Source organism: Triturus cristatus, chromosome 5_1 (genome assembly GCF_964204655.1).
Source record: "Triturus cristatus chromosome 5_1, aTriCri1.1, whole genome shotgun sequence".
Lineage (NCBI taxonomy): Eukaryota > Metazoa > Chordata > Amphibia > Caudata > Salamandridae > Triturus > Triturus cristatus.
This window is the reverse complement of record NC_140587.1, coordinates 363,924,602-363,950,880: the sequence shown is the minus strand read 5'-3', so window position 1 is coordinate 363,950,880 and position 26,279 is coordinate 363,924,602. Positions and strand designations below refer to the sequence as shown.

The 26,279-nt window shown below is 44.1% G+C and overlaps 1 protein-coding gene across 2 annotated transcripts in view; it reads left to right on the top strand.

The window, feature by feature from the left end:
- The window catches only part of LOC146830894 (fibrocystin-L-like), a 1,907,335-nt gene that overhangs the window by 1,122,072 nt on the left and 758,984 nt on the right, over positions 1 to 26,279 (top strand). For both annotated transcript variants that reach the window (XM_085605084.1, XM_085605082.1), the window contains exons 39-40: positions 6,171 to 7,161; positions 10,842 to 11,090. In XM_085605084.1, coding sequence (XP_085461210.1) covers positions 6,171 to 7,161; positions 10,842 to 11,090 — 1,240 coding nt within the window. The remainder of the gene's footprint in view (positions 1 to 6,170; positions 7,162 to 10,841; positions 11,091 to 26,279) is intronic.

Below are 26,279 nucleotides of genomic sequence, written 5' to 3'. Positions count from 1 at the left end.
AGGGCTGACGAAAGCTCATCCCTGGTGATCGCACCCTCCAGTTGGCCATGGTCCGTGGATGAAAGGGTGCAGAGGGGAAGGGCATCCACAAAGTCAGCTATTTGCTCTTGGGATAGAGCCTTTTCCGAGAATAGAGCACTTCAAAATGAGCAGCAAAGCTGATACCCTCCACCCCAGGATCGGTAAGCAGAATGCCCAATGGATTTTGCATAAGAGGGATAGCAGAAGAGAATTGAGCGGCCTGACACAATCTATGTAGCATTTTGCTGGATTTGTCCTCCCATAGTGCAGCTTTGGGCCACCTGCCAAGATTGTTTGGCTTCCTTCAGCAGGGCCTGCTGGTATTGCTGCTGCACAAGTCCTAACTGTCAATGTGCCAAGTACCCATTCTCTCTGTGGCCCTGCACCTCCAAGTCAGCTATCTGAGACTGAATTTCCACTAAGTCTTGTGCCTACTATCTTTGTTCCCTGGTACAATAACTAATCTCCACTCTCCAAAGTGTGAGCTTTAAAGCCTCCCACAATGTTGCCTTAAATGACACGGTGCTGATATTGTGCGTAAGATAATACTCTATAGAGCATGCTATATGTAACCGATAGGCTGAGTTCTGCAAATGCCACAGCGAGAGACACCAAAGAAACAACGTTGTTGCCCAATATGAAGTTGAATGGCCTCTTAGGAGTGGTCGGATAACCCATGCACTAGGATTGTAACATCAGATAGTCTATGCACATATAGGTGCGGGACAAGAAAGTAGTCAATGTGGGAAAATGAGCCGTGCACAGTGGAGAAGAAGGTGTATCCCTCTTTAGAGGATTGGTGGGTCCTCATAACAGACCCAAGCGGATGCAAAGGAAGACAAGTGGGACCTACCGGTCTCTATGAGGGTCCATGAGCGTGCCACTGAATAATCCATCACCCCATTCCATCACCTCCCAGCACACTGAGTCTCTCCGGAAGATCACCGCACAAGCTTCTCATTGGATCAACGTAGGACTGACTAAAGGGGGGGGCATATACACAGAGGAGTGCAAGTGGTTCAACTTAAAACATGCCAGTGACAGATGTGTACCTGCCCTGTTGGCCATCCCAAGTCTTAACATCTTTGAAAGGGACATGATGTTTGATTAGAATGTGTGTACCCCTGGAACCCTTTGCAAACCCAGAATGAAAAACCTTAGTGTAGCTGAATTGGGCGAAAGAAGGAATCCTGGTGCTCATGAGATGAGACTCCAGCAGTAGCAGGATGTTGCTCCTAACCTCTTAGTATGTTTCAAGACTACCCCGTGTTTGATGTTATCAAGCATGCCATGTACTTTCCATGATATCACACGTGGGTGATCCATGGGATTATCTATCGCAGTACTACTCATCCTGAGCTAGGGTGAAGCTCTCAGTAACACAATGGAAATGAAAATGAAAGGAAATATTAAACAATCCACAGCCCCCCCATACTTCGATAACAAGAAGTATCTGTGGTGGGGCAGATCATCACGAGGCCCCTATGGGGGACCCACCAGGCCGGTCCCAATGGATCCACATACCCAATGAGATCATTTAACCAGGGAAGTGAGAAACAGTGCTCTTTAAGGTGTGCAGTCAGGAATGTTCTGGAAAACATCGCAGTGCGCTAAAGACACCACAGGACTCAAGAATTATCACCAGTGTCACATGGGGGCAGAGTAGCTAATGAGTCAAGGCCCGGAGGCATCCCACTCGCAGTTCAAGCCCCTCCCTGTTGCACCAGTTCACCGGAGTCCTCACCGGATGACTGCCTCTATTTCCCTTGAGACAAAGCGGAATCCATGCATGGGGGATATGCGGCTTCAGTGAAACTCTCTTGTCAGTTCATCGAAACACCTCCTCAGGTGACTCAAAAAAGAGGGTCTGGGAGCTGTAGATAACCTTCAAGTGAGCCGTATATAGGAGCATGTATTGGTTTTAAGTTCAGTCATTTCTTGGCTGTCGTTAAAGTCTTGCGTTGTTGCTGTACCATCCTGGAATAATCACGGAATATCATGATGGTATGGGATTGGTATGTGAGCTTTTCTTAGAGCCGGATATGTTTGAGGATAGCATCTCTGTCCATTTAGTTCAGGAGTCTAGTACTCACAGGTCGGGGATGGGGCCCAGGAGGAGGCTGCCGCAGAAATGCACTGTGGGCCCGCCTGACAACACAGTAAGGAGACAGTTCCACCGAGGGCATCATGGATCAAAGCCACTGGTCAAGGAAACTGTCCATTGGGGTACCCTCATAACTCTCAGGGAAGCCCACAAACCTCAGGTTATTGCAGCGAACCCTACCTTATGCGCCCTCCACTGTTGCCACCAGCTCCTTGGTCACAGCTGTAAGTGTAGTCACCTTCTGTTGTAGGGTAGTGACAGCCTTCATGAGGTCTTGACGGATCAAGGTGACATCTGTACCCACCACTCCAAACTTAGCATTTCTGCATGTCCCACATTTGGGTAAAAGCCTCCAAGAGTGCAGCATTGTCTGGGACAGAGCCATCGTGACCACAGGCCCCAGAAAGAGAAGCGTGTCCCCCAGGCTGGGCGTACTTCTCCATAGTGCTCGGTTTGGTGGCAGATGGAACTTTGGGCCAGATGTTTGAAGGCCCTGTTTTGCGATTTCCTAATTGCGAATCTTTGAGGTTCTCAATAAGGAAATCGCAAAATGGAATGCATGAAAGTGTGTTTAACAATTTTAGCAATTCCTAGGCGATCGCAAATGACCTACCTCATGAATATTAATGAGGTAGCTCGCAATTTGCGAACCCCTAGGAATCTCAAAAATCACAGGGTGGTGGCCTGCTGGGCTCAGCAGACTATCATGTCTGTGATTGCTTTTTAAAAAAGCTATTATTTTTTTTTAAATGCAGCCCTTTTTCCTTAAAGGATTTTTTAAGATCAGGCAGTTATCTGTGCCTGCTCTTAAAAATTATTTTACCTTCCCATTTGCCTAGGTCAGGTCCCCACCCCAAGGACGGAGGTGAAGAACCTGGGGATATGGATAGATCATAGATTTTCTTTTGAGACCCAAATCAAAAGGGTTGCAGGTAGAGGTTTTGGAATCGTAAGAATATTAAGGAAGACCCTAGACATTCTACCTCTGGTGGCAAGAAAGACTCTGACCCATGCACTCGTCACTTCCAGGCTGGATTATGGAAACCTGCTGTTCCTGGGTGCCAACAAAAAAGGACTCCAAAAGCTACAATCTGTCCAGAGTGCAGCAGCCCGTCTGGTTTTAAATCTGCCAAGCAATGCATCCTCAAAAAATGCACTAAAGTCATTACATTGGTTACCTATCCAGAAACTAATCACATTTAAGACACTGTGCACTGGGTACCGAATCTTGCAGGGCAGGTGTCCACCGTTCCTCAATGACCTTATGATTCCTTATGAGATAGGAAGACAACTGAGATCCACGGGGACACATATGGTGAAAGTCCCAAGGATTAGGAAGGCACGAATAGGAGCACGCTCCTTCGGTTACTTAGCAGCAAAAAGCTGGAACTCTCTTCCCCTGACCCTTAGGGGGGAACCATCGGAGAAACTTTTCCAGAGAAAACTAAAAACGTGGCTGTACATGCAAGAATAAGAAGTAGTACTTGAACTGGAAGACACTAATTCCTGAAGGGTGCAGAATGTCTTAATAGCGCGGGGACACACCAGTTGGTGTAACCAGGCACTCTACAAATGCAGAAATAAAATAATAAAAATAAAAAAAATTGCGAATGGGTTACCACCTACTTGAAGTAGGTGGTAATATGTCAATGTTTTGCAAACGCATTCACGGTCACAAAACCTTAAATCATACCGCTAGGATTTGCTATTTGGAAGGGACACCCTAAACACGCCCCTTCCAAATAGCGAATCGCAAACCCATTTTGCGATTTGGTAACAGGGTACCGAATGGCAAAATTGGGTTTTCTCCCTCAGAAATGCATTTTTTGCGATTGCAAACGGGCCGATTCTGCGAATTGGCCCGTTTGCGAAGAGCAACATGAATGATGCATCTGGCCTTTGTCTTTAGCCATGTTGGCGAAGGCAACTGGGGATACACCTCAGTCCACTGCACCTCAACTGACCCGCCTGACCCCAACACAGGCCCGGGTGGGGAGTGGCGCAAGCAGACAGATGCCAAGGCAGCCCCAATACACTATGGTGCGGGAGGCTCTACAGAGGTCACAGATGGGGCAAGGATGTCCAGAAAGGAGTGGCAGTAGGCATACAGTCAAAAACTGTACCAGGACCTGGTCTGGCCATTTCCTCAACAGGCATATCCCCTCTTTGCACTCCCCCCTACTAAGGTTACATGCTGAATGATACATGGTCCCGTCTAAACGATTTGGGGGCATATTAACAAGCCAGGCGATAAAATTATCGCCGCTTTAGTGGCAGAAAAATGCCGCTAAAACGGCGATAATGGGCTTGATAAAATGCTCTATGGAATTCCAATTGAAGCCCATGTTAGACTCCTTCACATCTAACATGGGTTTCAATTGGAATTCCATAGAGCATATTGTCAAGCCCATTATCGCCATTTTAGCGGCAGTTTTCTGCCGCTAAAGCGGCGATAATTTTATCGCTTGGCTTGTTAATATGCCCCTTAGTGCTTTGCACAAGATGGGAAGAGGTGAGATAGGCAGCGCCAGGATCCTCGGCCGTCCTCACCACTAGGCAGTACAGGGCACCCTTCCTCATGACTGGCATCTGTATTGGGGGTCCCACTGAGCAATGGGGGCTCAAGTAGAGACTGAGTCACTTTATGTCCATTGTGGAAGTCCAGGATGAGATGAGAGCCATCCCTCAAAAGCAGTAATCCTGTACTTCCCGTGGAGGAGCTCCTGGTGTTCCCTAAATTTAGAGGATCAGGGGAAGAGGGGTTGGAGAAACGAAAAGGAAGGAAAAAATGCGGATGGGGCAGGGCATCCACGGCTATCTAAGCTCTCCCCCGACAGAGGGAGTGCAGGGTTTGCTGTTCCCAAGGCAAGGCAGCGGGTGCCACGCACCACCTATTGCTACCAATTATCCCCCTGGGGCATGCCGCCACCTATCCGCATGCTCAGTGTTTTGTGTCCAGGAGAGGCCTGCGTCAGAGGCGCACCCCACATGCCGTTCATCAGCAGACCGCAAAGCAGTAGAAGGCGTCTGACCACTGTTGCAGCCCAGATCAAGTCGCCATCCCCTACGGGGAAAGGTATGGCAACCAAGCCATCATAGAGGGCGATGGGGGCTCCCCACTGGCACTCACTGCCACTGCTCCAGCTGCCGGTAGGCTGGACCCACCGTGTCACCAAAATCAGTGCATCCATAGCCCACACCATGAGGCAACGCTCTTGGCTGACGGTGGCTCCCTGCCTCTGCCAAATCTGCTCAGGAAGTCAACACAGTTCTCAACCTCGCCCCTCACGTCCCCCAGCCTAATGGGTCATAGTGGAACAAAATAGCAGTGTCCTCAGTCTGTTGTGGGCCAGTATTACGTCAGATGTTCGGCCGTCAAACCACACTCTCAGCAATTTTTGCTTTTAAGCACTATATTTTATTTTTCTCTTTAAAAATTCACAACTCCGGTTCTACTTATTGTACTTTTGCCATTTTTGTCTTGTTTTGTTAATTAAATGAAGCTCTGTTTCTAACCAGGAACTTTTTGTGTGGTGTTTACACTGCTTTACTGTTTGAAGTGTTGTACAAATACTTTACACATTGCCACTTAAGTTAAGCCTGACTGCTCTGTGCCAATCCACCAGGAGGTGAGCCCAGGTTAATTTGGAATGCGTTTGTGACATATCCCAACTAAGATTGTGGTTCCTGCTTGGACAGGGTGCCTACATCTGCCAAACAGAAACTCATTGCTGAAATAATGCTTGGTATGTTTTAACAGTAAAGTCATAACTGGTGGTACTTGAAGTTGGTCCCCTTCACAGATTGTCTTGCAAGTAGATTGTGACATTTGTTAAAGTAAAGTGATTCTATAATAAGCAGTCACCCTACAGAATGTGTACACTTTCTAGTGCACCTTACTATCATACTTTTGTGAATATTCCTCTCCAAAGAGATTTCAAAATAATAGTTAATTACATTGGTGAATATATCCAATTGTACAGTTAAATATTCAACTGTTTCTTAGCCTGATATAAATGTATCTCTAATGCATGTTTTGCTTTAGGTAAAAATTGGAAGCTATCCGTGTGTGGTATTCTCGAGCAGTGAAAACAAACTGACATGTACAGTGGACCCACAGAACAGAATGGACATTGGAATAGCAGAAATGGTATCCTTAAATGTCCAGAACCTTGGCTCAGCCATCAGCACCTTGACCCGGGAGTTCGATCGACGTTTTGTACTCCTCCCCCACATCGACTTTGTGACCCCGAGTAGTGGGTCTCTAACAGGGAAGACAAGACTGACCATCCACGGGTCAGGGTTTTCATCTCAAAAGAGTGGGATAATGGTTACAATGGCTGGATATCCATGTGCCATTGTTTCTGTGAATTACACAGACATCGAATGTGATACCTCAATAGCTAATGTTGAAAGAAGCGTGGATCTAAAAGTCGTCATAAATGGTATCCCTTCTCAGTGCAAAGGGTCCTGCAGATTTTCATACTCCGCAAGTGTCACATCGAGAATATCAAGTGTCGTGCCCACCATCTTGCAAAATGTATCTACTAAAATTGTGATTGAAGGGGAAGGGTTTGGGTCCAGAATTGAAGACATCCTTGTGTACATTGGAGATGAGGAAATTGAGGCAACAGACGTCACTGAAAACAACATTACTTGCCTTGTGACCCCGCTTCCTGTCGGAGTCTACACTCTCAAAGTTGTGGTGTTAAGCAAAGGCCTGGCTACAGGTAGTCTCACCCTTAACAGTCCTGCAGCGGCCTCTCTCTCACCACATTCTGGAAGCATCATGGGCGGCACCCCGTTGTTCATCACAGGAAATGGATTTGACACAAATAAGACGAGAGTGACCGTGGGTGGTAATTTGTGTGAAGCTGTGTCTGTCACTCCTGACAAAGTGCAGTGCATCACACCAGCACACTATTATGGAACTGTAACTGTACAAATAGTTGTTAATTCAGTTGTGTACCCGCGGCTGAGCTTTACATATGCAGACAGTCATACGCCACGTATCACATCTATTTTTCCTACAACAGGTGAGTATATGCTTTAATACTTTCTTTATGTTAATTGTCCTATGAGAATGATCGTCTTTAACTCTTATTTTGCCTTTTACTGCACACTGGTTCTTCCATTCTTCCATTTGCATCTATTTCATGCAATGATATTAAAAAAAATCATATGACTGAAACATGCACACAATATACTCAAGAAAGCACCAGATACCCTGTTTGGATTGTCCCTGTTATTTTTTAGGTACTTGTTATGTTACGGTGTCTTCTAGTACGTTGTGGACAACCAACCAGCACACATGGCCAAACGGCTTTACGTATGGTAATAAAATATTACTTTATGTTAAAAAAAACTAGAAATCCACTGAAAAAAACAAAGGTTAAGGAACTTTATAGTTAAGTGTGATAATAAGATCAGTATTTGTTTAAAAAACAAAACCTTAGAAATTCACTGAAAAAGCCACAGGTTAAAAAAACGTTATAGTTAGTTGAATATGTCAGTAACAACATTAACGTTTTAAACTAAAATAATCACAGCACTTCACCAGTTAGTGTTGGCAGCGTTAAGTATAACTTGTAACTTGCACACCTGCAATGCACTGCTTATGACCTCCTATATTACATCACTCATAATATGTTCTCTGACATACTCATGACCTCACGTCTGACATCTAAATGACATCATTGATGACATCACTGATGACATCATCCAAGCTACTTTTGCAGATATTGCTCTATAATTTAGTATGGCATTAGACACCTGAAAGTAAGTACAAAATAGCATAGGATAATATGAAGCAGCAATAATGCCATCACATATACAACTCCCTCAGTGTAGCAAGCATGTGTCATGAGCATCATTGACCTTATATCATACACTTCACAGGTAGCCATTCACATTAACAATCAAGCACAGTTATATAGGAAACCCTCATTCCACACAGGGTTCAATCTGTATACCACTGTTCAGAGAAATCCAAGTTCCTCAAGATACTCAACGTCTGTTCCAAAATGAATGCCCTAATATGGACAGCTTTGATCTGTATCAAACCCCTCACAGTCACCTAACCTACATAGAGAAATGAAGTTGATATGAGCATAAAAGTGGGTACTGTAAACAGTGTTTACTCTATGGAGAGATTTTACTCTGAACTACACTTTGCAGACAGTAAAACTCTCATGAGAAATCCACCACAGAGTATTTAAAAGTATCTATTAAGAACAGTGTACACTATATGCAACACTTGCCAAAAAATACACTATTTACTTGAAATATCCAAGGTCTGGAGATAGCCCATCTTCTGAAGCAAAAGAAGCACATGAACATAGGTTAGTACCTGGTGCACACAGTCTTCTACGTTATGTAGAAATTGCCAAACTAAGATAATTCTATCTAATAGCCGCTTACACTGCTTATTATCTACTATGTAGAATCTTTGCCCTGTTGGAAACACTTTCTGCAGAACCAAAACACTTGTGTGGAACATACTGAACACATGATGTCAACTGTCATCTGCACACAGAGTTGATGTTCAATAACAAAGAGTTATACCGTGTTCATTAACTCTACACACCTCTGATGCATTAGCAGCACCTGCATTTTGTCAACACATACAGCCATTGGCTGGACACAGGCAGTACAAAATTTGGTAGAGAAGTAATTTGGAAGTTACCCACCACGATGTAAACTATAAAACAGACTAGCAGACTAATAGTATGATGTAATCAGCAATGTCTTCGGTGATGTCATTTAAGATGATGTCATCAGTTATGTCATAAATGATGTCATAGAACAAGTCATGAACGATGTAATATGTGAGGTCATACACAGTGCATGGCAGGAGCACACGTTATTGTTAGCTTTGTTAACTATAATGTGAATTTCCATGTTTTGTTTAGTTTAAAACGTTAATGTTGTCTCTGACATATTCACATAACTACAACTATATAACTATACATACACATTCACCCAGTGGTAGTCACCACTGGATAGTTATATTTAGGAACACTTTTCCAAAGGAAGTTTATTTTTTGGTTTGCTTTTGTGCCTTTTTGTTAATCTTCACAACATTTTCAAAAGAAAGGTCTCACCTACCTCAGCTCCTTCCTGGAAAGTTGTGGGGGTGATCCATCAAGCAGGAGCAGGGAAAAATAGGATGTCTCAAAACATGGTTTTCTTATGCAATTTCCCATAGAGAATAAACAGAATTGCACAAAATTTGGCAGAAAGCTAGATCTTTACCAACAAAGTGTTCTTTTTTTATGATTTAGTGTCAATCAATTCAGTAGTTTATAAGAAATCAAGGTTCAAAATACACACCTTTTGGACATCACTAGAGTCTACCGTCCGGGAATCTATGGATTTGCTCTCACAACTTCCAGACCCCCTAATTCTCCTCCATGAATTATCGGTCATTACCAAATTGACTTGCCATGCTCGTAGATTGCTCGTCACTGCCCTTACAACTGCCAAAATCTGTTCTTTGCGACATTAGAACTCCCCACAATTGCCGTCTCATGAGGAATGGCTTGCAGAGATGTACAAGACTGCATCACATGAAAAGATCATTTACAATTTAATGGACAAAGCAGATAATTTTCTTCCTTTATAATCCCCTTTTTTACAAGATGCCTCACCTCACTCATAGTTCGCTTACACTCTTGCTTGTTCCTTGCTACCATCATTGTACTCACTATCCCTCATTCCCCCACCCCTCTCTTTCCTCCCAGCTTTATAGTTTCAGTCTTTCTTCCCTTTTTCTCTCTGTGTCCCTCTTCACTTCCTATCTTTACTTTCTTCCTTCTACAGCTTATTCTCTTACCCCTCTCTTCTCTTTTCTATCTCTCTTCAATAAAATATATATAAGTATTGTTTGTTATTGGGGAAAGTATCATAATCAGTGTTTATATCTCTATATGGGTGTACTCTGGACTTGCATGTCACTGCATTTGCTGTTATTTCTCAATTCTTAATTATATCAATAAAATAATTGACTGCACAAAAAGAGTTCAAAATATATTTATCTATCACACTCAAGAAGATGCCTACACCCCACAAATCTGAAGATAATATCTGATTGACTGCCACTACATCAACAATTTGTATTGGTAGCTATTTTAGTACTAGAGACTCAGTCATCTGTCCTGAAAAAAGGTAAAACATCATACTGGGGTCAGGATGTCCTGATTCCCTAGGCCAGGCCAAAAATGGTACCCCTTATCCCCATGGGGTTGCACAATATTTTTATGGGGAGGGGATGTTGTCCCCTAACCATTATATATCCCTGGGGACCCCTTCAAATTGGGGTCACATCATTAATTAAAGAGGTCATTTTTGCCACCATAACTGTTGCCTAAAATGGCAGGTTTGATGATGAAGTTACCTGCTCTGCTTCTTCCACCATCATCCCAAGTGTAGAGGAATTTTCTTTATGTAATCTGTATTTGCCTGTGTATTACAAGTTGAACATTTTACAACCCACTGCCTTTGGTGTTATTTACTGTGTAAAGGAGCCAATGATGCCATCCAGCTCACCGTATATAGTAAAGAGCCTTATGTCGACTAGTCCCTTCAATGTAATGTAATTGCTAGTAACACATTTTACATTTGACTGTTATAAAGGCTAAATGGTGAATTTTAACATCTGTTTTAAGATTTTGTCAGAACAAAACATATCATTTATTGCCTCGTGATTTCTTTTCAGGAGTGGTTGGAACAACAGTGACAATCAGTGGATCTGGACTGGGATCTGTCAGTTCAGATGTGACAGTGACAATCGACAAAGTGGCATGTGTTGTTCAATCAGTCAATGACAGTGAAGTGCAGTGCATCATTGGAAATCACATGGGGGGAAATTTTCCTGTTGTTTTCCACCATGTTGTGAAAGGCTATGCTGTAACAAATGTACTGTTCATGTATGCATTCAGCATATACACTGTCTTCCCACATGAAGGTATGTAAATTCCTAAACTAAAGACATGAATACCTCTTGAACTGTAAGCCCATTGTTTGCACCCAAATAATATATTGTCCCTGGTTATTTGTAAAAGTAGATTCAATTCATGGTAGAAATGCAGTTGACGAATTCCGAGGAAAATCTGAAGTGTTAGACCTGGCACCATTGGCGTGGGTCACCCTCCCATTTTTGTCTGTGCCTCAATGTATTTTTGTGCTGGTGTTAGCTGCTCAGGGCCCTGTGCCACTGCCATCCAGTGCCACAGTGCAAGTGCTCCCTATGGGAAAATGTATTATGTGAATTGACTTCCAAGTTTGGCTTATTTGGTTTACTGTCAGTCCCTAGTAGAGTGCACTAGGGGTGCCAAGGGCTTGTATATCCAAATGCTGCTAGTGGGCTTGCAGCACTGGTTGTGCCACCCACAGAAGCAGCCTGGTAAAATGTGTCTAAGGTCTGCCATTGCAGAACCTGCATGCAGTCTGGTACTGTCATGCTGACTGGGCAAGTGTCCCCACTTGCCAGTCCCTAAACCTTCCCTTACCTTCATGTGAGTGACCCCTATGGTAGGCCCTAGGACAGGGTGCATTGTAAGGATAAGGTAGGACATGCCCTGAAGTGTGTGGCATGTCCTAATAGTGAATTACAGCCATTTTCGTTTTTCACTATTGTAAGGCTACCTGCTCTCCATAGGCCAGGATGGGCTGCTAGATTATAACACTCTATAATCCTAGCAGGCTCAGGAAGCATGGTAGAAATTCATGTTTAGTATGCCTGAACTCAGAATAATAAAATACATCTTTTAGTAAAGTTTATTTTAATATCCTGTGTTTGCAAATGCTACTTTTAGAAAGTTAGCATTTGCTTGCCTAACCATTTCAGTCCGCCTCTGCTGGGAGGGGCTATCTTCTTTGTGTGTAGCTTGAGTGACCAGGCTGGGAAGTTCCAGGAGACAGGCTGGGGCTGCCAGGTGGTGAATAGAGAGATTACATCAGGATGGGTGGGAGGAGTGCACCTTGACTCTGAATAGGGCTGTGCTCTGCCACCACAATGCTGGCTCCACCCCCTGGGGAGCGTCTGATGTTTCTGCCCTGCCTGCTGAAAGAAGAAGCCAGAGTCCCAACAACAAAGTGCTCCTCACTGAAAAGAACTGGACTGGGATTAGGCAAAGGCCCCCCTGGCCTGTAAAGACAAAAGAAACTTGGTATAAATGTAGGAGCCCTGCTCCTATGAAATCAGATCCTGATTGAACCACGAAGAAACTCTGCCTGACTAGAAGGACCTGGAAGAAGCTGAAGGAGGAGTAACTTTCCCTAACCTGGGGGATTGGCCTGCAGTTGGTGCCTTGCTGAGAAAGGAGAGGAAAGGACTAAAAGAGACTTTGCAACTTTGTTTTCAACAATCTGCAAGGGCTTGGAAGAGAACTTGCCCCCTGAACTGAGTCCCAGGACCATTGGACTCATCCGCCTTCCAAAATTGAGTTGCCTGGACAATTCTTGCTTGTTTCCTGCTGGATTTGGCCCCCAGTACGACCCGTACCCCATCCGCCGTGAAGCCGTGTCTTTGCCGCCCGGCACCGTGTGTCTACGCTGATTTAAAAGCGTTAGTGCGCACTGTATCCCTCCCGGCCGCATCGCACCTAACCTTCCCCGCCGATTCGAGTCATACAGCCCTGGCTGCCTAATCCTGTACGCCTCGGACACAAGCTTCGTTGTCCCGCAGGTACGGTCCGTACGCTGCTAAACGTACTGCACCGTGCCGTGCTCAGGGCCGAGAAGCCGCATCGCACAGATCCTCCCCGTACGCTGTACGGCTCGCCGAGAAGTGTCGCCGCCTACCCGCACCGAAGGTACGGCTCGAACGCCGAACGCCACGGACTCTGCAAGCCGATCCGGTCCATCCGCAACGTATCCCTGAAGGTCCCGTATCAACGCCGCGTACCGACGCCGTGACCCGAACAGCATCCGAATACGCTGCCGAGCTACGACCCGGACCCATCGACTTGTCCCGCACTGTCCGTCGCGGACCCTACGAAACCAAGGTACTTTGTTCTGTTCGCACCGCAGCGTGCACGCCACGGACCCCGGAGTCCGCAACGATTGTTAGACTCGTACTTTCTTTGTTTTTAACGCCAACGAGTCGCACATCCAGGTACGAACCGTACAGAGCCTTGAAAGAAGCGTATTTATGTGAAAGAAGCGTAATTAACTAAAAGCAGCCTATTTTTGTGTTTTAAGCCTTTCTACAAGAACATTAAACTTTAAAATAATACTGTGGTCATTTTTATTCGTTATTCTGGTCTTGTGCTAAGCCTTATATAAAGAAAACTATTTTTATACAACCTTGACTGGTGTCCATTTGTGGTGTGTCATTGTATTACTGTATGTGTTCACAAATGCTTAACCTATGACGCCCTGAGAATAGTCTTGACTGCTTGCGCCACACTACCTAAAGGGTGAGCAGGGGTTATTTGAAAGGGTGATCCCCTTATCCTGACTTAGAAGTAAGAGTCCCTGCTTGTCACAAGTGCATACCTGTGCCAACCAGAGATTCCCAATCCTAACATGAAGTTATTAGGCCCCATTTGAGTCAATGAAGATTTTTCGCCAACGGTGTCCAAGGACATCTTCGATGAAGATTCTCACACAGGTACATTTGATTTGCAATGTAGCGAGGAAGAGCAAGCCAAAGCTGACCCAAGGAGATGCTAAGGCTTAGAAACTGAGAACTTAGTAATTCATATAATAAAACTCATTTAATCATTGTAAAGTTAGTGTTATGCCCTTGTTAAAAGTGAAAAGAACATTAATGCACACACAGCTGAATGATGTACACAAAATTAAAAACTTGTATGACGTTGAACATTGAAACCCTTACTAAATAGACCTCACAGAGTAACCAGAGTGACAATTACATATCCTAAAGAAATGTCACATGGGTAATCTAACCTCCTAAATCTAGTCTTTTCCAGATTTCTGAAAGCTACCATGAGGAAATGTGCACATTAGCAAACTCTAGCTTTGAAAAAAGCAATACAACACTAAAAAGTGTATACAGATTTTCACGTTACAAAAGCCATGCCTACTGCTTTTACTTGCAGCGGTCACAGTTAAATAAACAAGGATTACAGCAGCTAACAATACTTTTTACCATTAGACAAGAAAGACCTTCAACCTTTGTTAATACAATTCAGAATGAACAGACCTAAACTATTGACTTTAATGTAAACAGTGGCTTTTCACTATACAAAAAGCAAGGCTTATAGCGTTTGACATACAACTTTGTTTTCAAATTGCTTAGTGACCACCCCTTCAATTTCTAAATCTGATGCCTTGCTTTCTGAGTGTGTGTCCTGTTCTTCCTGGACACCAACGTTCCCCTTCCTTGAAGACTTAAAGATAATAATTTCTCCATGCACAGGAGGGCCATGTGGCGGTGCACCGCTGCCTTTAGACAGCCATCCCAGCAATACCTGCAAGTGTCCAAGTATCTTGGGAGCACCTCCTTTCTAATGTGTTGAAGTTCTCGCTGCAAATTTAACTTTATGGGATGTGCTGGGGCTCCTATAGCCACTCTTATGCTTTCTTCATAATTTCTTCTAGTTTTACCTGGCAGATCTTCATTTGTTTGCCATTGAGGTGCTCTGGCCTTCATTTTGCATTCATTCTCACAGACTTGGCCATGCCCATCACCAGGGGGACCAAAGGGTACTACTCATTAAACTCTTTGAAACCCCTCAGTCCCCGTTAGCTCCCAGACTGCTTGGCATACTCTCTACAGTACTGTTGATGGAGCTGCCTGATTGACAATCAGTCCCTCTCCCCAAGCTCCTTTTGCCCCTGAACTCTCGCTACAATGTTTTGTGTGCTACGCCTGAAGCCAAACAAATTACAGGATAACTCAGACCAAGTGGGAACGTTGATGTGGGATTGGAGCTGTTCTGCTCCTGGTAGCAGTCTCAAGCCACCACAGCTAGTGTCCAGTGAACTTCTGAATCCCAGAATTTTGAGAATCTCTTTCTCAGCACCAAAGTCTTGAAAATGCTTGCATGATGTCAGCCAGTGATCGCCTTATGTTTGTTTTTCCCCTAAGTCCCCCCAAGATCCTCCAAGGCTGGCAACTCTCCTTTCCTGAATTCCCTATCTACTGAGGCCTTCCAGTATTTGAAGGGTAACAGTGCAAAAAAACACTTTCCTTTTCACCAGCACTTCCACCACCAGTGGGCTTAGGTTCCATCCAGGGAGTTGTTGGGACCAGCCCTTGTGAGATTCTACAAATATCTGGAGTAGCGTGCACCTTCTAAGTGGTAGACAGGGCACTTTAGTTAATATAGGGGCATATGTATCAAGCCCTTTTGCTGTTTGCAAACGGGGCGATTCTCAGAAACGGCCTGTTTGTGAACGGGAAAAAGCCTTTTGGGGATGTATCATCCCTGAAGGCCCTCGCAAAATAGCGAATCGCAAAATGTGTGATTCCCTATTTCGCGAATGCATTTAAGGAATCGCATATTGCGATTCCTTAAATCCAATTCTGGAAGCACCCAGGTTGTGCGATTTCTTTGAAAAATGTACTTTTTTGCGTTTTTCAAAGTGCCATGTGGCGCACATACATGCCCTTAGAGGGCATACATATACATACACATACATATTTCAGGGGTGCAACAGGGTGTCCTTTTGACACCCTGGCACCCTTGAAATTGCATTTGCAGTTTGCAAGTACCTAATGGGTACCCGCAAATTGCAAATGTCTTCCTATTCATTCTTATGGGCCTCTAGGTATTCCTTAATTGTGGCTCTCAATTTGCGAGTCACAATTAAGGAATTCCATTTTGCAATTCCTTAATAGCGATTCGCAAAAAATCGCTATTAGGGACTCATAAAAAGGATTTTTCACACAAATGCCCCATAGATCTTTCTGTTTCTCCATGCTTCTTCTCAACTTCCTGAGCCTGCACAGGAACAAACAATACTACAAGTAAAGTAAATCAGGCAGGGTCTGCTACGCTTTAGTGACAATAATGGTTGGACAGTGATATGAACACCTACATAATGTTTCCCGGGAGACATAAAGTTGCCAGTTTCTCCATGCACTGGAGTGCCATGGAAAGGTGCAATGCTGCCTGTAGGCAGCCATTCTAAAGATATCTGCAAGTATCTCAGTATTTCAGGAGCACCACCTTTCTAATATTTTGATTTCTCTTTTTCCCAAGGCTTTATGGGTTATGTCGTAATTCCTGCAGCTACTCTTTTGCTTTCTTTATATTTCATTTGATTTGGCCTAGCAGCCCGACACTTGTTTTAAATTCAGGTGCTCCATCCTTCATGGGGCATCCATTCACACACACTTGACCATGTCTGCAGCAGGAAGACCAAAACGGGACTCTGCAGTGACCTCCTTGAAGTTCCTCAGCCCCTGTTGGCTCCCACACTGCCTGACACAATGTGTGCTGTACTGCTGCTGGATGACATCGCACGAATGGGGAGGGTGGAGCTTGTACCGAGTTTGGGCAATTGGAATCGGGATATAAATTAGTACAAGCCAAACATGAAGGCAAACAAATAACAGGATAACTAAATGTAAGTGGAAGGTTTAAGTTTGGCTAGGTGTGTTCTCCTGGTGACAGCCACTAGGGCTAGTGTACAGTGGCCTTCTGAATCCCTCGATTTGGAGAATCTCTGTCCCAGCCTTCTAGCTCCTTCTGGCAGTGCAGTAGGAGTTTAGATCTGCTCTCCTGCCATCCCAGTGTCCTCCTAACCTGTGTTTTTCCCCCACAGTTATTCCAAGATCCTCCAAACTGACCACTCTCCTTGCCTGAACTCCATAGCCACCAAGACTTTCACCATTTGACATCGCACTAAAACATTTCCATTTTTGCGAGCAAGCCTACCCCCAATGGGCTTGGAAGGGAATCAAGGAGCTGCTGTGCCCATACCAGAAATATATGGAGTGGCTTGCATCTTCCAAGAGACAGATGGGGTTGTTAGGTATATAGGACCTTCATCTGTTCCTCCATGCTCCTTCTCAACTTTCTCGGTCTGTGCGGGAGCTTGACAAAGGAGTTTTCCTGTGACTGAAGGTGTGACCTCCTAACCTTTGGTGCTATATCACTTTCCAACCCTCACTGTCACTAAACAGTACGAGGCACTGCCTCGTACTGTGTAGGATTATAAATGACATCTCTAACTGAGCTAATCTCCACTGACGTAGGTCTGTCTGTTCTCTCCAGAATTCTTCTAAGGTACCCATTGCTAGAAAGCAGAGACATTAGTCTGGACCTGTCTTTTCTTAAGGTCTGGGGACATTCTTCCACTTAATTAACAGCAGCAATTAAGGTAATGCAAGAATGCTACATTTATTTTCAGCCACTGGTGATTTCCATGGACTGCATTACCTATTATGTTTTTTGCCCACTATGCCATCTAGACAGAGACTGGCCAGGTACAAATCAGTCAAGGATTCCTCCCATCACCTTGCTATTTGTTGCAGTAGACATCCCAAATTCAATGCGTATGCACAGTCTCGGGTCTTGTTTTTACTGGACCCATGTCTGCATACTACTGACAAGGCCCAATTAAAACCTGTCTGGTGTTGCTTGTGGTCCCATCTGAAGGTTGACCTTGCCAGGCAGTTTGAGATGGACTGTTTCATTGAGATCTGGACCTAGACTGATTTGCATATTGCATGTCTTTGTCCAGAGTGGCATAGTGAGTGAAAAATGATAGATTGTAATGCAGTCCGAGTGATTCCCAGTGGCTGAGATTAATTGGAGCACTACTTTCATAACATTGTTGTTGTTTGTTTCAGTAGTTTTTCTTGATTAACAAGCAATTACAAGATGATGACTATAACAATTTCAGTCGCTCTAACAGCAGATGTGTAATCATCCTGGAATAGACCAATTTTTTCTTTGGGCTTTTGAAGTGTCAGCTGGTGCAGCAAAGCAATTAATTCACACATCCAGGCAGCTAAAAGAATACATTTCATTGAGGGGTGGCTGTGAGAAATATGCTAAATTATAAAGTATGTTAGGGAATCCAAACTTGTTAATAAAATACCTTATATTTGGATTCCGAGCCCAGTAACTTGTACGTAGCAGCAGCGCTGACCCTTGTATCATGTTCCATAATGAAGTAATAGTGAAAGCACAATTTACACATTCAATGCAGAGGGAACCATCCCACAGGTTACACTACACAAAATGAGAACAGGAAAGTTCCTTTTGACTGGAAACAATTTCTACTGGGCTCTTTCTGTCACAGTGCTACATGTGAAATGGATCTGATGTAGAAACACAGTCCTTATCCATCAGAACCTCCCTAACCCTAATTGTAATTTAGAAAAAGCTAATACACACCTCTGTTTAGGGCGAGACACTTACCCGTAATCCAGATCCGTGGTGTCTGCTGTCTGAGCTAAGGGTAACTGTTTCTAGAAGCCACAAATCACCACACACTAGAATATGTGGTACGCAAGTGCCCTTGACAAGCTGCCTTCTTCTCAGGAGGAAAAAATCAAAGGTGCAAAAAACATTGCTGGTGAAATTTTTCACAGGGTTGGAGAAACCCAGGTGACAGGAATCCAGGTGAGGAAGTCCCAAAAGCAAATAGTCAGGATCAGCAATAGGAGAGAGCAAGGAAACAAGCAAAGGAACACAGCTTTGTTGTGATGAACTCTCCAACTAGACGAAGGCCTTTAAATAGTAAAAGAATTGGAAAAATAAATGACAGATAATGCCACATGACAGACAATATAATGGTGTGGAAACTGAAAAGATCTGTAGAACCCAAAATCATAACTCCGTCACAAAAACCTAAGTAAAATAAAGAGAATATATTTAACGTGCACGGGAGCCTCAGATGGGTGCTGAGTGCTCGAATAGCAGAAGTAAAACACAAGCATTTATAGACACAGACCTCAAGAGGATGCAGCATCATACTAATACACGTAGCACAAATTAAGCATGGCCTACATGACCAATTAGCAAAGGCCTAGGCTGCGCTATAACATTTATGGTCCGAAATATATTGTTGCTGACCACGTGTCCCAAGTAGGCAGCTTCTGGGACTTTCAACTATAACGCAATGTACCAGTAACGGTAATTTCTACAGAAGTGATTTGCGACATCTGTTCTAGTACCGTGCATGTAGAGTGTGCCGTTTCCACATTTGGTGTGTCCATACACATGTGGCTAAGCAAGCATCATGTACTGTCTGAAAGTGGTTCTTGAGCAAGCATTGCATTACAAAAGCATCTTTACTTTCAGCAGCTTCAGTAACTTTTAATTAATTATTTTGTGTCAATGTTCTTCAGGCCTTTAAAGTAGATATTTGGTATCACATTATAACGGCGGTTTCTACAATGGATTTGGAAAGTCAGGATGAAACCATGGGAGGAACAGCCATGATGGAAATGGAAAAGAAATTTGAATAATAACTTGAAATATACTAGCTGCAGATTTGCTTTAAAAGGTAGCTGCAAACCCTCAAGCAGGTTATTGCCATTCCAAACTCACAGGTGTGGGCTTTTTACAGCTTCTTCTAAACACTGAAAAATGTGGGACCGCACATAGTTCTTGGGCACCTAGGTGGCAGAAAAGCAGTTGGACAGTTATCTCATGGAAGATAGACAGGGACAGGTGGAATAATATTAACTGAGTAATGCTGCAACTCAGACTTTTGACTGAAGATTCTCCCTGCCCCAAAGAAACATTGCTTTGAGACTTAAGAGAAGCTCTTCCGCCCAGCAGCAGATCTCATGAGCTACTCTGTACAGCAATTTGTTCCCTCCTCATGATTCAGATAACTCTTCGTCACCTGGCTGTCTATTCTGACTATCACATTTTTCCCAGCTATCTGAGGCTGAAACTTCAGCAAAGCCTTCCCCACTGCTGATAGCTTCCTCCAGTTGGAAGAATGTACCATCTCTAACTGAGACCAAGGCCATCTCTCGTCCAGGCACTGAATGGCTGCACACTACCACCACAGGCTGGCATCCATTGTGAGCACTAAGGGAATTGGAAGTTGGAGAGGGACACCCTTAAAGATCTTGTTTTATCTGTGAAGATACTGGAACTAAGGTCTCAAACTCCTGTCTCTCCGCAGCTCAATGTGACAACAGGTGATTCATGAGGGGTGTAAGATAAAGTTTGGCCCAAGACACCACTGCTGTTGTTGCCGCCATGGGGCCTTGGACTGCTGCTGATTATTTTTTAGCCAGGAGCAAGGAAAGAGATGTTTGCAAAGAGAAAACTTTGGTGTCTGGCAGGTGAAACGGGGCTGATTATTGCAGCACATGTATTATACACAGGAATAACGTTGGTTCAATAAATATATTGAAAATGTCCCAGTGAGTATTCTGTATATTTCTCTGAGCACAAGTAAGCATGAGTGACTGAGCGAAAGATTATCATCTGTTTCCACGATCCCGGAGGGGTCGCGATTGTCATGTTCAGTGGTTCCCCGAAACCATTTGCTCCCTGGTAAGGTTAGGGAGGCTTACTGTGGCACTATGAGCTAGCTGGTTTCTAGGCCAACATAATCTGCGGGGGTGCTCAGAATCAGTCTTGGCACCTCCCCCAACGTTTATGTTGTCTAACAAATGTGCAGGTCCTACGGTAGGAACTACATGACGTTAGAAGTCTCTACTCTGCAAGCTCCAGACGATACAGAACACCGCCAACAGACTCGTCCTTGCCTTCCCCCAACACGAACACATCAACCAACACCTACGGAACCTTCACTGGCTCCCTGTCGAGAAGAGAATCATCTTTCAAATACTCACCCACACCTAAAAATCCCTCCACAACACTGGACCCCAATACCTGAACGAGAGAATCACCTACCACGTACCCAAGAAAAACCTCTGATCCGCTGTTGGACTTGGCCCTTTTTGCAGGGTCATCCCTGAACATTTTGCCTTCTTCCTGGATTTTGTCTGACCTGCTTTTGTTGGTTTTATGACTCTGGGCACTTTACCACTTCTGATCAGTGCTAAAGTGCATATGCTCTCCCTATTGTTAATTGATGTATGGATTAGTGCTCCCAAGATTGGCTAGTTTGGTTTACCTGTCAGACCCTAGAACAGTGCACCAGGAGTGCCCAGGGCTTGTAAACCAAATGCTGATGGTGGGCTTGCAGCACTGGTTGTGCCACCCACAGAAGCAGCCTGTAAAAGTGTGTCTAATTCCTGCCATTGCAGAGCCTGTGTGCAGTCTGGTACTGCCATGCTGACTGGGCAAGTGCACCCACTTTCCAATCCCTAAACCTTCCCTTTTCTTCATATCAGACACCCCTATGGTAGGTCCAAGGGCAGGGTGCAAGGTAGGACAAGCCCTGGTGTGTGTGGCATGTCCTATTAGTGAATTACGTTTTTCAACTTTTGCAAGGCTACCTGTTCCCCATAGGCCAGAATAGGCAGTGTGATTATTACATCTTATAATCCTAACTGACTCAGGGAACATGGTAGAAATTCGAGTTTAGTATGCCTGAACTCAGAATGATAAAATACATCTTTTAGTGAAGTTGGTTTTAACATTCTGTGTTTGAAAATACCACTTTTTAGAAAGTAGTATTTTCTTGTCTAACCATCCAAACCTGCCTCTGCTAGGTTGTGTATTCCTTGTCTGGAGTTTGAGTGACAGGAGCTGGGGGATTCCAAGAGACAGGGTGAGTCAGCACAAGGCTAAATAGAGAGATCTGCATCTAGATGGGTGGGAGTTGCACCTGGGACCTGAATAGGGCTGTGCCTTCCCTCCACAATGCTGGCTCCTCCTCCTATTGTGCGTCTGATGTCTCTGCCCTGCATTCTGAAAGGAAAGAAGGAGTCTTGTCAACAAAGTGCTCCAGGACTGACCAGAACTGGTTTGGACTAGGCAAAGGCCTTTTCTGCCTTCAGAGAACAAAGAGAAACTAGGTATAAATATTGGGACCCAAACCCAAGACCTTTAGATCACTTTGGGAAACATGAAGAAACCTTTGCTGAGGAGTGGAACCAGAGAGACTGAAGAGAGACTGTCCCTAAGCTGAAGTGCTGCTTGGGGGATTGGCCTGCAGTGGTTGCCTGACTGCCAAAGAGAGGAGAAAGGAACTTTGTCAGTACTTTATTCAACTTGTTTAGGATCTACAAGGGCTTGAGAAAAGAGCTTGCCTCCTGCTGAAGTCTCAGGGACAACAGACTTCAACCACCAGCTCCCCAGAGTTCTTTGTAAGTGCCTGCAGCTGTACTGGGGCCTTCTGAGGGACTGCGTGTCGCAAGGAGCTGGAAGCGTGGCTCATGAAGAAGAAGCGTGTCGCCGCCGCTGCCGTCGCATCACTGAACAAGGATGTCGCCGCTGTAGCTGTCGCATCACATCGCATCATAAAGAAACGTCTCGCAACATCGAAGAAGCGTGTCGCCGCCGAAGCCACTGCCGTTGCATCACTGAACAAGGGTGTCGCTGCTGAAGCTGTCGCATCGAGCTGAAGCGCCCCACATCACCGGAGAAGTGTGCCGCCGCCGCAGCCGCTGTAGTCGAATCACTGAACAAGGGTGTCGCCGCTGTAGCTGTTGCATCAAGCTGAAGTGTCTCGCATCATCAAAGAAGAGTATCGCCGCCATAGCCGCTGTCGTAGCATCACTGAACAAGGGTGTCGCCGCTGCAGCTGTCGCATCGAGTCAAGACGTCTCGCATCATCGGAGAAGCATGTCGCAGGGCATGTCGCGATTCAAAAGAATCATTGAGTTGCCGCACGGCCATCGGGCATGGACGCATCGTGTCGCAACAAGAAGACGCCATCTTTGTTTCATTGGACCGGATCTTCATTGCATCACGGCATTGCAGGCTGCATCGCCACGAAGCGCAGTATGAAACCGACACGTCACCGTTTCTGCATGTCAGGAACCAACGCATCACCTTCCCTGCAACAATTTAGTTGTATAGCGTTACGCATCCAAAGGTACATTGACTCAAAGTGTCGCATTTTTACATCTAAAGAGAACTTAGTTAATTCTACCATTTTAAGTACAGTAGTTTGTCGTTTGCGGCCTTGTTGTAAATCTATATAAAGAATAACTATTTTTGATATAAAACTTGTGTGGTGTCCATCTGTAGTGTTGTCACTCTCAGGGATAAAGAAAGCCCAAAAGGAAAGAGCTTGGATTTGGAAATGGTCTGGTCCCACTGCAAAATTAAGATAGCATTGAGTTTTTGGATGAATAGGGGCATGAAAATATGCGTCTTGTAAGTCCATTGTCATTTCATAATCTCCTACTGCGATCAGAAGTAGTATGGAATGCAGAGAAATTATTCTGAATGGTTTGTAGGTCACAGATTTGTTTAAGAACTTGAGGTCTAAGACTGCACAGAGTTTCCTGTTCAGTTTTGTGACCAGGAGCAAAATAAAGGAACAAACCTTTCTCCTCTGGCTGTAAGGAAATGGGACGATTGCACACTTCTGTAGTTTTGGGTGTTTTCCTTGTAAAAGGGCTTCCTGCTTTAAGGAATCCGATGGAATAGGAGTTGCTCTAGGAGGACTCTAATTTAACTTTATAAAATAGCCTTTTTTTTTTTTTTAAATAGACAGGGCCCACTTTTCCTGGATCTTTGATGATCATTGAGGCATAAGCAGTTGACGTCTTGCCCCTACCAAATAGTCAGGACTTTGGATGTTGATCTTGAGGATGGGCAGACTGAGACTGGGATTTGAAAGAAAGTGCAGCTCCCAGTCACAGGCCAAGCCATGAAAGGTGCGTTTACTTTCCACAGCTGGACGTATATGGAGAAATTATTTTCTTCCCAGAAATAACTTGAAAGGTTGAACTGTTTTCTTCTTCTCAGCTGAATTGTGTACCATCTCTTAAGCTGTGGAAAGAACAGCTTTGGACTCAGAAACGGTAGACGTCAAATGAGAGACGTTTGCCCCGCATCGAGATTCTAGGCTTCGTCCATAGGGTCCTCCTACCCGCCACTGTGGTGCCTGTCGAAGTAATTGCACACCATAGCACATCAAAAGAGAAAACTGAAAGAAAACAGGATAACAGTTCAATGTTACTGTGAATGATTGTTGGATCTGAATTTTATTGGAGGCAGTCAAATGAGGATTTAAAGTCTTTCAAAAGGGCCTGGGTGACATAAACAGCTTAAATACTTGCTCTCACCACAAAGTTTAAGGCAGCAAAAGATCTTTTCAGTGAAACCTCGCGCTTGAGATACACTATGTCAGATAAGGTTTAATACTCAGTTGACAAAGAAAAGGTGGATGCCATAGTAAAAAGGATGATAATGACTTTTAGTATTTGAGAAAATGCCTCTTCAAACTTTTGCAGCAGGTATCTTTTGGGTAGAAATCTGGGATTTATAAATGTCCTTCCACTGCTTGAGATGGATGTTTTAATAAAGCCAAGTACTGGAAGGTCATCAGACATAGGAGTACTGTACTGACCTCAAACGTCATGCTCAAACGGCAACCTTTGCTCAAAGCTCAGTAGTTCTTTAATGTGAACCAAATGTTCTCGCGATTGGGTACCCTTGACATATGGTCCCCATTTTGATCCTCATCAGTTTCCTGGGATAAATTCTATCTCTTTGTCTGAGGAGGAAAAAGCCAAAGGTGTAAAAAACCTTCTTGCTGCAAGAATATAATAAAAAACAACAAGGCTTAAAAAATGTGCCCAGGATTAAAGTCCTTCAACCTCTGGTAATCGAGAGGCTACATTATAAAGATGAGTTACATAAAGCAAGTGAAACAGAATCGTGGCACCACGTTGTCATAAGTTATCTGTGTGTATGTATGTGTGTGCGGGTGTGTGTGGTTGTTTGTATTTCTTTATGAGTGGTGGCATTTGATTAAGTACATTTTACAAAAGCTCTTCACATTGTTTATCCTTGCAGCTTGTAGTACACTTAGGGGCATACGTATAAGAAAGTGGCAGGGGGGAGTGTTAACTCCAATATTGCTAACGCAGGGCTCCATCACTTTAAAATCGCAGGTATGCAAAGTATTTACAATAATACGTGGCACCCCTGTGTTTCTCCCTGTACTGGTGCTAAATGTAGCTACCTAGCACCAAGCAGGCCCCCTTGCACCAAAGTGCAAGGGTACCTGCGTTGAGGGAATGATTGTTTATGTGCAGGAAGGTATCCCTTCCTGCACATAAACAATCCAGAATGGCGATTTGTAACTTCTATGCGTGCTGCATTGTGCAGCACACATAGAAGTTACAAAGCATCTTTTTTTTAAATGATTGTTTATGCGCAGGAAATGACACCTTCCGGCACATAAACAATCATTCATGGCAATTTGCTGTTTGTGTGTGCTGCACAATGCCGCACACATAGAAACAGAAACAAGCATCGGTTTCGCCTTTAGGACCTTATATGTATTTAGCTATGCAGCACATTAGCCTGAGTGCTGTAACATCTACTGTTCTTTAACAAGGAGGGAAAGTAAGCACCAAACTGCGTGACATACCAGGTATGGGAAAACATGGAGAGAATTATTGCCTTTTAGCTGGACATAGTATAGTCCAGAGCTCTGTTTTTAGTATAAAATCAGTACCTTCGGTGGTCATATCACTGAAAATACAATATTTGAATATAAATATTATTATCTATGGGTGCTCATGGAAGACAATTTCTATGGACTGGAATCTAGAGAATGCTAAAGTGATTCCAGTAGTTTACTGACCTCTGCTCGTCGTTTTCTATCAAGAAAGTTAAATAGAGGCAGTTGCCAGAAAGATAAATAAAAAGAAAGTCTCTCAGCAGAAAGCAATTCTGGTGTTTTACTGACCTCTACTGGTCGTTTTCTATCAAGATAGTTAAATAGAAGCAGTTGAACAAGCAGAAAGCAATTCTGGTATTTTACTGACCTCTACTGGTCGTTTTCTAATAAGACAGTTAAATAGAGGCAGTTGAACAGAAAAAAAGTCCCTAAGCGGAAGCAGACAAGTCCAAGGGCTAATCTCCAGAGCCCACAAAGTACAAACACATATAAGTATATACTAAAGTATTGAATGCTTGACCTAAGAACAAGGGGAAATAAAGCATTTCTCCTCATTTCGCCATGTTAAAACCAAGTTTTCCCTGGTCCTAATTTTGGCGCTGTCTCCTATTTATGCCACCCTTGTAAATAGGGGACAGCGTCAACATCAATGGGTGTTGATAGTGACGTCCCTGTTGTGATAGAGGCTTGTTAATATGCCCCTTAGTGT